We start from the raw sequence: 12105 nt of genomic DNA on the forward strand, positions 1-12105 counted from the left end.
GTTTTCTTTGGCTCCTCTGCATAAGAAACAGGGAGAAAGAAGAAACTTGAGCTCTTGAGAAAGATAAGTGTTGAACTTTCAGTTCTTGCTGTGTCACAGTGAAGGAGTGGACAGAAGTCACTGCAGTTCAGTACAGATTTCTGAAGGCATTCAGTCTTTCTATGGCAAACTTCTGAACTCCTGTCTTTTTTTTTTTTTCCTTCAGTTGTTCCAGAAGTGCTGCTTAGTGCAAAGGATACTGGATGCCTGGGAAGCTAACGACAAAATACAGTAAGTAAAGGGTTTGGGTCTCAGAGTGCCACGTTCTAAGGCTGCAAGCATTGAATATTCCCACAACATATTACCTCAGTTATTCAAAGTCAGTGCAGTCTGCTCGTCAGCACGGATAGGAAGCAGCAGTTTATAGGGAGGAAAAGATTGCTGCTGTCTGCTGGCTGGGGGTGTGAAACCAAAGGTCTGCATCCAAAGGGTCGTAGCTTCACTCTGGAAACTCATTTCCAGGTGTTAATTTCATGTGAATAGTTCTACACCCCGAATTTGGGGTGCAGGTTGGAGTGCTGTCTCCTGCTGCAGTGAGGTACCCTTACTGCTGTTACAGCTTTGCTCTTCCTTCAGCTCTGGGTGCTGCACGTAGATCTCAGAGCAAGGACAGGACTTGGGAATCAACTCTTGGAAAGGGGAGATAACAGCAGGACCAAGGGGAAATGGTTTGAAGTTGAAGGAGGGAAGGTTGAGGTTGGATGTGAGGGGGAAGTTGTTTGCTATGGGAGCGGTGAGGTGGTGGAACAGCTGCCCAGAGAGGCTGTGATGCCCCGTCCATGCGTGGAGGTGTTGGAAGCCAGGTTGGATGGGGCCCTGGGCAGCCTGGGCTGCTATGAAATGTGGAGGTTGGCAGCCCTGCTTGTGGCAGGGGTTGGAGCTTCGTCATCCTTGAGGTCCCTTCCAAGCCATTCTGTGATTCTGTTACTTCATAGAGCGCAGTGCAGCAGCTCAAAATGAATCCCCATCTCATAGCATCCCTGGGGAACTGGAAGCATTCCATGCTGTGTGAGCAGCTAGGAAGGAAGCTTTGCTTTAAGCTGGAGACACAGCAGCGTTAGCTGGAAGCTCCTCATGAGGATTCTGTGTTCCTGAGCTTCAATTCCCACCCAGCAATGTTGTTTGTGGTCTCAGCATGAATTCTTACTGCTGCTTGGGGTCTCTTGTTACCTTTGTGCTTTTCTCTGCAGGGCAGAAGGGGGAATGAGGCGAGGCAACATGGGCCACCTCACCCGCATCGCCAACGCCGTGGTGCAGAACATGGAGAAGGGCCCCATGCACACCCAGATCAGTGAGTTCATCAAAGGTACAACCCTGTGCTCTGTTGGTTTGTCCTCGATGAAATAACTGGGAAATCACTGCCCCTTACTTTGTGAGGGACCTTTTTATGAAAGAAAAGGCTTTCTCGTTTAAGCGCCATACGGTCCCAAAACAAACCAGCATTTCCAACCAAATTCAGCCGCTCTTTGTTTTCGTGCAGTCGTTTCAAAACGGTCAGAACTTTGCTTTTACACCTGGAGGCTGAAGGTAACCACGCTGTAACAAAGATTGCTTCTTCCCAGAGCTACCTGAGGACTGCAGAGGGAGGTGGGAGAGCTTTGTAGAAGAGACGCTGACGGAAACAAACAGGAGGAATACGGTGGATTTGGTGAGAGCAGTGATGCACCTTTCAGTGAGGTCTGCTGTCTTCTGGGTTGTCTTTAATTAAAAAGGGGAACAGTGCTGCCAGTCTTCTTCTGTTTGACTCTGCAGAGGCACTGTGTCTGAACATGTGTGTCCTGCAGTCATGCAGCAGCCTTCACACGTGTTGGCAAGCTGTTCTGTGATTGTGTCACTCACCGTCCTCTGTTTCTGTCCTTGTCTGTTTTTGCATGGTGGTTTTTGAGCTTTCTTAGCTTTCCCTTATGCTTGTTCTCTCTGCTTCTTTCAGGTGAGCACTCACCATCTGCACTCTTCCAGTGAGGATGAAGACATTGAGAGTGCTTTTCCCAATGAACTTTCTCTCCAACAGGTGAGCTGACAACGCATTCCTTGCAGCTCCTAGGGAGTTTGCTTCTCCAATTCTCCCTTAATCCTTCCTATTATGGAGCAGCTTCATTCACTCTGTCACTGTCAGTGTGTTCAGCCTTTCAGCATCTTGCCATTATAGTTAGTTAAATGGCAGACTTCAAGCTAGATTCCAGCCAGGAATAAATTTGGCTCAGGCTGCATCCAAGTCCCAGATACAGGATGTGTCTCCAATCTCTGTCAGACACTGCATATTTCTTTCTCTTTCCCTGGTTCTCTGCACAGTAGTGGGTTGAGTGATCCTGATTCTATAGATGAGCTGCAGCTCGTTGCTGTAGGTCCCAGCCAGCAAGGTGGTTTCTGTCAGCTGCCTGCAGTGGAATTGGAGCTGGGAGAGGTTTTCTGCTTCCCCTTGAGCTGTAAAGACTTCTATTAAAAAATGGGAAGAGCCATACTAAGATTAAGTGAGAAAAGAGCAAGAAGAGCAGTAAAAGGCCTTGAATTAAAAAGAAATGGGGGAAATTGAAGGTTCACTTGAATTTAGCAAAGACCTCAGGTTCCTCAGAGCGTGATGAAGGGCCATCAACCACTTGGAAGCAGCTTTCCAGGCTGAAGAACTCAGGCAAGCTCCTCCCTGCCACTTTTGCCATTCAGAGCATTGACAGAAAATAGAAGTTTCAACCTGTTTAGTGGGAGGCTGCTGCTGGGGGTTAGAAAGACAATCAGTCTGAAATGTGGTGAAGGGTAAAAAAAGATCTGAAAGCAGTTTGTTGTGATTGTTGTTATCTCTGTCCAGATCTGCACTGCCCTTGCAGATACCTGTGGGGTCGTTGGGGGTCCTCAGCTGGAGCTGCAGCATGCAGGGTTATCCTTCAGTAGGAGAAACAAGCTGAGAAATACAGAAGTGGGAGATTCTACATTGAGGAAAAAGGAATTGTTTTCATGAAGGGAGAATGAGGTGTGGATGAGTAGGCAAGAACGTGACCAAATCAATGTCTGGGCTGCCTGGCTGAGGGATGGAGGGCAGAGGGCCTGAGCAGCTGTGAGATACACAAGTGCCTTCTGGTTGTACCTGAGGTGCTGCAGTTGCCCAGTAGCTCTTTGTGGGTTCTGTTCTCAGGCCTTCTCTGAGTACCAAATCCAGCAGATGACAGCAAACTTCGTGGATCAGTTTGGCTTTAATGACGAGGAGTTTGCTGACCAGGATGATAATATCAAGTAAGTGTACACGGCTTCAAGACACTTCTGTCTGGCATTGACACCTCTCTGCTTCTCATCTTTCTCTTCTGGTTTTAAAGCTGGCTCTGTACCTTGTTTGCTGTCACACAAACCCAAGTGTGATCAGCAGATTGGGAAACACCTGATGTCTTTTCCACAGCGTTTCTTTTGATAGGAGTCACCCAGCAGTGCTTGTAGCAGCGTGGAGAAGCACTTCTTCATTCTGAGGAGAAACCTTTTTAATAAAACATGCAGTTATTACCCAGCCACGTTCTAGAATAAATGGAAGAAGCATTAGAGCTAACTGCAGGCCATTACACAGATATTCTCCAGTGGCATTAAGTCCTCATTGAAATTAAGAGTGGAGGAATGGTGTTCTAATGATAGCCACCGAAAAAAAAAATCAGCCATTTATTCCCTTATGAATAAGGGAACGTGGATGAGCTGGGAGCAGATCACAGCTCAAAGAAGGCAGATTGGGTTGAATGTGATGTTCCATGGCTGCTGAACGGAGCGCTCAGAGGTGGTGCTGCTGCTGTGGAAGAACTGCTGCAAGCTGGTTAAAGCTGCAGCGTTGTTTTCTCACCTTACAGAGGAATTAATTGGCTGGGACTGCAGCTGTCCTGTTTGCCCACAGTGATTCGGAAGCTCTGAGCTTCTGTTACATTGATTGACACAAGAGCTTTCCAGAAGGATCCTGAGTTGGTGCAGGTCAGCAATCTCCAGGGTCTGCTGTCCAAAAAGCCCATCCAAAAAGAATGCTGGTGCTCCGTAGGCAGCTTTCAGTCCAGCTGCTCCATGCCCTCTGCATTCCAGCAGTCAAACACTTTGTCAGATACAAACTTGCATATTTTCAGAGCTAAGAATCAAGCTTCAACGTCCTGGCGATGTGCGTGACGAGGATTTTTGCTGATCAGCCTTCTGGAAAGGCAAATAGCACTGTCTGAATGTAGAAATAGAGCAAAGAAGAACTGCGTGGGCCCACGCTGTGACAGCAGAGTGGAATTCCTTGACCTGCAGCACCCTCTGCTGTTCTGACAGCAGACACTCCTGGGTCTCAATGGGAAACTGGGTTATGTGATGCCATTTGTTGGCCGTGTTTGTGTCCCAGTCGTGAGTCAGGGGTGTGGAACCAATCAGATTCCCTGAGGTTCATGGATTTATGCTAAAAACAGGCAGGTGTGGCCCCCCTGGGTATGGCTGGGGCTGTGCCCACTGTGTAGGATCCAGTCCCTCCCCTGGGTCTTGTCTCATGCTGAGGAATCCTTGGTGAATGTAGGACTGGAATTGCACAGCACTTGGATGCAGCTCCTTCTGCTGTTAATGAATGGAGGCTCTGTTGTGTTTTCCTATCAGCTTTGATTCGGCTCAAGTGAAAAACCTGTGATGCTGTGAAAAATGTTGAGGCTGCCTTTGTGCTGTGTAAGTAACATTCAGAGCTGCAGAGCAACAGCCAGACATTGCCAGAGGTGCCATGCAGGTACTTAGCATTAGCAATCACTAGAATTGAACATCCCACATCATTATTGTTACTTTATTTCCAGATATTCAAAAAGATGGAGACAATCTTTCATCTCCAGAAGCAGAAAGCATCACCTTGAATAAAGCAGTGAGCAGGGGGCAAGCTGCCCTCTGGCTCCTGCTGGGGCTGCAGCAGTGCTGCCATCGCTCCCTGCCATCACTGAAGGCTCTCCCCTTTCTTTTTGCAGTGCTCCTTTTGACAGGATTGCAGAGATAAACTTCAACATAGATGCAGACGACGACAGCGTAAGTGGATGTTTGGGGATGTTCTGTGTAATGGGGTGCATTCTGGCAAGTTGGTTCACCTCTGGATCAGCCAGTGGTGTTTTGAAGATCAAAATATCTGCAGGAAAAGCAAAGGTGCTCCAGTGGCTGCATGCAGTCAAGGATCTCAGGGCACGAAATGAGCCCTCCTGGTTCATTGCCTTGGTGCAGATCTTCAAAACCAGTCCTCTTTATGTCAGAAGAACTGCATTCTCTCCCTCTCTGCAGTGTAAATCTGCTGTCCCTGTTCTTGCTTTGATAATCTTTCCATACGTGATTAGGAAACATTGCACGTAGAGGGTTGGGGTTGTCATGGGTCTCAATATTTCTGTGCTGTGTTTTGCTTCTTCTGCTTTACTGGCCTGCATACCCATTGAAGAAGCTGGGGAGTGGCTTACAGAGGTGATTCCAGGCTCACCTGGCCAAGCTTTGCTTTGGTCAATGCTAAGGCTTAGGTGTCCTCATCTTTCTATTTCACTTACACTGTACCATTAGTGCAGTGTTCTCCCTCTGGCTGCCACAGGCATTGCTCTGTAGGTACAGAAGATCTGATTTCTTGGTGGAACTGTGGCTGCAGCCACCAGGAGCTGCTGCTGGCTTCTGAGAAGGCAATCGTGTGCAGGGTGGAATTCCAGCACAGCCATTCCTTAGGCAGTGCACCACCTGGAAATGGGAGTCCTCTTTGCTTTGGGGCAGTGTTGGTGAGACCCTGCTGGGTGTCCTTCTCCACGGCCCTGGTGTTGCTGCTTCTGCCTGGGCTGTGCTTCAATGCTGTTGCACTTCTGAGGGCTGCTTGGGATGCAAACACAGCGTGAGATTAAGGTTAAATGCAGACAAGGAACGCTTTCCTGGTATTGCTTGTGTGCTGAACGAGCTTGTTATCATCAAAGCTCTTGTTTCTGTCTCCACTGACTGAATGGAATGTGATCTCTGTATCATACTGTTTCAGCCCAATGCTTCCCTCTTTGAAGCCTGCTGCAATGAGCGAATCCAGCAATTTGATGATAACGAGGAAGAAGAAGATATCTGGGAAGAGAAGGAGATAACCTATGCAACACAAGTGAAATCCAGGACGAGGTGAGCAGAAATGGAAGGGTCTTTCCTCACCTGGGGGGCAGGAGGAGGTTGGAAGCATTGGAAGGGTAACAGGCAGAACATTCCTGTTGAAAGTGTCTGAAGAAGACAAATCGTGTTTTGCATGAGAATGAGTGACCTCCCCTGGCACTTCGAATCACTGTCAGCTTTTCATCCCTTTGTTGCAGTCAGTGACTACTTAAAGTCACTTCTGTAACTGTAAATCCAGAAATATGATTAAATGAGACAGGACGAGTGGTCGAGGCCGATGGTGGTTATTTGCCTAGCATTAAAAATCAGATTGCCCTGATAGGGCACACAAATGGTCCCAAACCTCTGCTCCTCTCATTTGCTGCCCTTTGTCTGCTCCTATCACTCTCCAGCCCTGAGACATCGCTGCAGCTTAATTCCCCTTAGGACTCTGCAAACAGGTTTTGACAAGCAAAGCACTCAGAGCCATTAGAGGAAATATCTTAAGAAGTGCCCAGCTGAGCCTTGCATCTTTTTGGGAGCTGAGCTCTATAGAAGGGATTTAGCATCACTTGGTCAGCAGCCAGGTTCTGCTCTCTCCCTGGGGCGGGAGAGGGATGAATTGGCTGCTGCCAGGGATTTACTGACTCTTGAGTTCTCTGATTTAGGTTTGGAGCATCTCAGGCCTCAGAGAGCTCATCTAAAAGTGATCTCGAGAACGGAGATCACGATGGCAGCGTGGACTCAGAAGAAGAGGAGGAGACAGAACAGCAGGTGCCTTCTTCCTCAGCCAACAGCAACAAGAGCAATGCTGCAGAGCAGAAGGAGTCCGACTCTTCTGAAGGTAAAGAGTTTAAAACAGCATCGTCCTGTTACATCTGCAACCATCTCTGCCAGACAGCAGCTTGCTGGTTGCCTTTTTACACAGCTGTTCCATAATTTCACCTGTGCAGATGAGAAGAGTGTAATTCAGTCTTTGTTTTTTGCCTCTAACGCCCCCCCTTTGGGGTGCCCAGCCCAGAAGGCTGAAAATAAACCACTTTTTCCCCTACCACGATGCAAGTGGGGCTGTGTAAATTCGTGGGACGCAGTGTTATCAGCAGAAGAAATTCAGCCAACAGAAATAAAGGGACAGGAATGGTTTTTTTCCCAGCAAGTCTTTATTTGCTGTCAGTGCAAACCTTTTCTGTTAAAAAAGAATAAAAAAAAAGGGTTTCTTTTTCTAGGTGATATCTCTATATCTGTGATAGTGAGCACAGTCTGCTCCTGTCATCAGCTCCACGTGCACGGGTTTGTATCCAGACCTCTGCAGTCCTTTTATTTCTTGAGAAAAGAGGATGAAAAATGCCTTGTGGAAATTATTACAGAATAATAATTACAGAATAATGGGGTTGGGTTGGAAGAGACCTTTGTGATCATGTAGTTCCCAGCCCCTTCTATAGGCAGGGACACCTCCTTCTTAGCCCAGGTTGCTCACAGCCCCATCCAGCCTCCAAGCTGGGAGCATCCACGACCCCTGTGGGCAACAAAGCATCTCACTGCCCTCACAGTAAGAATTTCATCCTGATATTTACTCTTAAATCTCCCCTCTTGTACTTTAAAGCCATTTCCCCTCGTCCTGACGCTACAGGAATGATAGATAGGAATAAAAGAGATTCTCATGAGCAGAGAGCAGACTGGGATCTGAAACACCACGTTACGTGCTTAGCTGTCCTTGAGATCTCTTCTGTGATACCAAGCGTTGCATCGGTTCCCTCCCTGAGGTCGAGTGATTGAAATGGTTGGAAACCTCACTGCTGAGGTTCTGACAGGAAACTGAGCTTCTTGCAGCTGAGAAGAAGGAAGAAATCCATCAAGTCCTTTTGCTTGTTGCCTCTCTCTTGTGGATAACATTAATATTAATCGGATTTCCAAGCTGCAAGCTGCGGCTTCCCAAGGACTGAGGATGGTCTCGTGAATTCCTGTGTTGCTGGGATGGCTCTGGGGTGTATTTGGGGGGCAGCTGATGCTCTGGAAGCCCCAGTGTGCTGTTGTGTGCCCTCAGGCTCCGGATGGACCGCAGTGTTTGAGCCTGTCAGCTCGAAGCCCCCCACCCCCTGCGTGGCCATGGATGTTGGATCCAGCGTGTGGGACTCAGCGGCCCCGGAGAACGCTGCTCCAGAGAAGGGGTGGGCCAAGTTCACAGACTTCCAGCCTTTCTGTTGGTAAAGTCCAGTTCTTTTGGTTTCTTTTTAACTTCAGAATGAACAAAATACGTAAAGCTATGATAAAAAGATCAGAATCTTTTTCTCCTCCCTTCCCCCCTCCCTTTGCTGCCTGTTTTGTATTTTAATGTTGTCTGAGGGCTCTGCATCGGGGCACCATGCTTCCCTTTGCCTTCCATCCTTCTAACTACTGCTAGCACACGTGCCTTGGGCACAGGAGCAGCACACATCCCATAACTACTGCTACACCAAGACTACAAAGAATGAAAAAATAAAGGGGAATTAATACATCTCTTCACACTTACAAAGATGTCAGAAAGGAGCAGTGCCCTAAAGCCTTTTTCGGGGTCTTTTAGAAGCATAGCTGGGATTTCTAGACTTCATTCTCAAGGTGTTTTTCCCCTTTCCCCATTCTCCGCTCAGCTCTGAATCAGGCCCACGGTGCAGCTCTCCTGCAGACACAGAAAGCAGCGATTCGGACGGCAACCCGAAGCAGAGTCAGGACAAGAACTGTAAGTGAGAACATTGCAAAGGAGATGCATTATTTGTGCTGTTTGAAGCACTCTGCTGGGCAGAGCTTCCCACCTGCACCATCTGCCTTCCCTCTCTCGAAGGCTGTTTTTGTTCAATCAGGGAAAACGGTGACTCAGAAATCCCAAACGTTGGTTGGGGTTCAGCAAGGAGAGGATGAACTTGGAGTTAGTGAGAATTGATGGCACAGAGGCAATTTAGTTGTCAGCTATTCAGAAAAAGAAAAACCAAAAAACCAAACCTATTTTTAACTGTGTGTTGAATTGTAAAATTACCAAAAATTAAAAGGATGTGATAACTTATCAGTAGTTGTGCCACGTCCATTGGTTAACTTCAGCCTGGTTGCCTTCCCTCCTCCTTCCTGAGTTAAAATGAAGGACTTTGATGGGACCAAACTCAGCTCTGTGCTTGGTGGATGGGACTGCAGTGGAGAGCACAGTGCATCCTTCTGCCACTTGCAGAAGCACCTCAGGATCCTGTGGGCCTTTCTGGCCACCAGGGCACACTGCTCACTGACTCATGGTCAGCCTGCTGGCCACCACGACCACCAGGGCTTTCTCTACAGAGCTCCTTTGCAGCAGTTCAGCCCCCAGCCTGTCCTGATGCTGCAGCTGCTCCTCCCCGGCTGCAGAACCCTGCAGTGCCGTTGCTGAACCCCATCAGGTTCCTTTCTGCCCCACTCTCAGCCTGCCCAGCTCTCTCTGAATGGCATCACGGCCCTGTGGGATGTCAGCTTTGTGCCATAAGTGAAGAGCACTCTGCTGTTTGTGCTGAATGTAGACATGAGCTGGCAGGATTTTCTCAATGGAGAATGCTGATTTCTTCTCTTTTTTTTACCTTTTAAAATTAATCTCAGAATCACACAGAATCACAGAATGGCCCAGGTTGGAAGGGAACTCAAGGATCACGAAGCTCCAACCCTTCCACTGCAGGCAGGGCCACCAACCTCCCCATTTCACAGCAGCCCAGGCTGCCCAGGGCCCCATCCAACCTGGCCTCCAACACCTCCACGCATGGACGGGGCATCACAGCCTCTCTGGGCAGCTGTTCCACCACCTCACCACTCCCATAGCAAACAACTTCCCCCTCACATCCAACCTCCATCTGCCCTCCTCCAACTCCAAACCATTTCCCCTCGTCCTGCTCTCATCTCCCCTTTCCAAGACTTGACTCCCAAGTCCTCTTTATAGGCTCCCTTCAGGTCCTGCAGGCTGCACTGAGGTCACCCCACAGCCTCCTCTTCTCCATGCTCAACAAGCCCAGCTCCCTCAGCCTGGCTTTGCAGGACGTGCTGCAGCCCTCTGCTCATCTCTGGGGCTCCTCTGGCCCCTCTCCAACAGCTCCCTGTCTTTCTTGCACTGGAGGCCCCACACCTGGACGCAGTGCTGCACATGGGGCCTCACGAGGGCAGAGCAGAGAGGGACAATCCCCTCCTGTCCCTGCTGCCACCCTCCTGCTGATAGAAAAAATTACCCTCACGCACTGCATTTTGCATCCCTGTGCATCCTCAAGGTCACACCTGGGGGTTGCTGTTGGGTCTGTTGGTTCTGCACAGTGCCCCATTTGCTCCCCACAGTCAGCACGGCCTCTCCCTGCGTCTGGAACGTCTGCGTCACGCGGAAGGCGCCGCTGGTGGCTTCAGACAGCAGCTCCTCAGGCGGCTCAGACAGCGAGGATGAGGATGAGAAAGGAGATGCCATCACGGAGACCATCAGCACGGGTGCAGGCCAGGAAACAGTCAAGCTGACGATGGATGCGAAGAACGAGAAGGCTGTTTTCACCAGGTGGGAATGGAGTCACTCAGGGGGAGCTCAGAGTGGTCGTAACCCGCTGTGTTGGTGGGGATTGGTGTCATCTTCCTCGTAGATCCCAAATGTCCTGAGTGAGGATGTCGTATGGCTTCCTTGCTGAAGGGCTTCTGCTTTAATAAACTGTTTATTGCAGGTTTGTTGTAAGAAATGTGCATGGCTCGTTGTAGCTCATGTCACCCATCTGTCCTCCTTGCTGCGTAGGAGGTTCAGGTCTGTGCTGGTGGTGAGGATCATAGAATCCCCAGAATGCTGGGTTTGGAAGGGATTTGTCCATCATAGAGCCATAGAATGGTTGAGTTAGATGGAACCTTATAGACCATGACGTCACAGAATGGTTGGGTTGGAAGGGTCCTTAAAGGTAATAGAGTCAGAAGATAGCTTGGGTTCGGTCTGAGGGGTTCTTAAGGATCATAGGTCCAGAGGATGGATTGGGTTGGGTCTAAAGGGTCCTTAAAGATCATAGAGCCACAGAGTGGTTGGGTTGGAAGGGACTTTACAGACCACGGAGTCAGAGTGTGGTTGGGTCTGAAGGGACCACGTAGATCATACAGCCATGGAATGGTTGGATTGGAAGGAACTTTATAGATCATACAGCCATGGAATGGTTGGATTGGAAGGAACTTTATTGATCATACAGCCATGGAATGGTTGGATTGGAAGGAACTTTATTGACCATACAGCCATGGAATGGTTGGATTGGAAGGAACTTTATTGATCATAGAGCCACAGAGTGGTCGGGTTGGAAGGGAACTTGCAGACTGTAGGATGATTGGGTTGGAAGGGACCCTATGGATCATTGAGCCATAGAATGGTTGAATTGGAAGGGTCCTTAAAGGTAATAGAGTCAGAAGATGGTTTGGGTTCGGTCTGAGGGGTTCTTAAAGATCATGGGTCCAGAGGATGGATTGGGTTGGGTCTAAAGGGTCCTTAAAGATCATAGAGCCACAGAGTGGTTGGGTTGGAAGGGACTTTACAGACCATGGAGTCAGAGAATGGTTGGGTCTGAAGGGACCACGTAGATCATACAGCCATGGAATGGTTGGGTTGGAAGGAACTTTGTAGATCATACAGCCATGGAAATGGTTGGATTAGAAGGAACTTTATTGATCATACAGCCATGGAATGGTTGGGTTGGAAGGAACTTTATTGATCATAGAGCCACAGAGTGGTCGGGTTGGAAGGATCTTTATAGATCATAGAGCCACAGAATGGTTGGGTTGGAAGGGTCTTTATAGATCATAGAGCCATAGAATGGTTGGGTTGGAAGGGAACTTGCAGACTGTAGGCTGATTGGGTTGGAAGGGACCCTATGGATCATTGAGCCATAGAATGGTTGGGTTGGAAGGGTCCTTAAAGGTAATAGAGTCAGAAGATAGCTTGGGTTCGGTCTGAGGGGTTCTTAAAGATCATAGGTCCAGAGGATGGATTGGGTTGGGTCTAAAGGGTCCTTAAAGATCATAGAGCCA

The 12105-nt window shown here is 48.7% G+C and overlaps 1 protein-coding gene across 3 annotated transcripts in view; it reads left to right on the forward strand.

Moving 5' to 3' along the window:
* The window catches only part of PPP6R2 (protein phosphatase 6 regulatory subunit 2), a 72961-nt gene that overhangs the window by 52560 nt on the left and 8296 nt on the right, over positions 1–12105 (forward strand). For all 3 annotated transcript variants that reach the window (XM_048925511.1, XM_048925529.1, XM_048925521.1), the window contains exons 12-22: positions 206–270; positions 1230–1345; positions 1602–1687; positions 1970–2050; positions 3167–3264; positions 4974–5031; positions 5999–6126; positions 6762–6937; positions 8138–8297; positions 8721–8809; positions 10405–10612. In XM_048925511.1, coding sequence (XP_048781468.1) covers positions 206–270; positions 1230–1345; positions 1602–1687; positions 1970–2050; positions 3167–3264; positions 4974–5031; positions 5999–6126; positions 6762–6937; positions 8138–8297; positions 8721–8809; positions 10405–10612 — 1265 coding nt within the window. The remainder of the gene's footprint in view (positions 1–205; positions 271–1229; positions 1346–1601; positions 1688–1969; positions 2051–3166; positions 3265–4973; positions 5032–5998; positions 6127–6761; positions 6938–8137; positions 8298–8720; positions 8810–10404; positions 10613–12105) is intronic.

The sequence above is a fragment of the Lagopus muta genome, chromosome 1 (genome assembly GCF_023343835.1).
Source record: "Lagopus muta isolate bLagMut1 chromosome 1, bLagMut1 primary, whole genome shotgun sequence".
Taxonomy (NCBI): Eukaryota; Metazoa; Chordata; class Aves; order Galliformes; family Phasianidae; genus Lagopus; species Lagopus muta.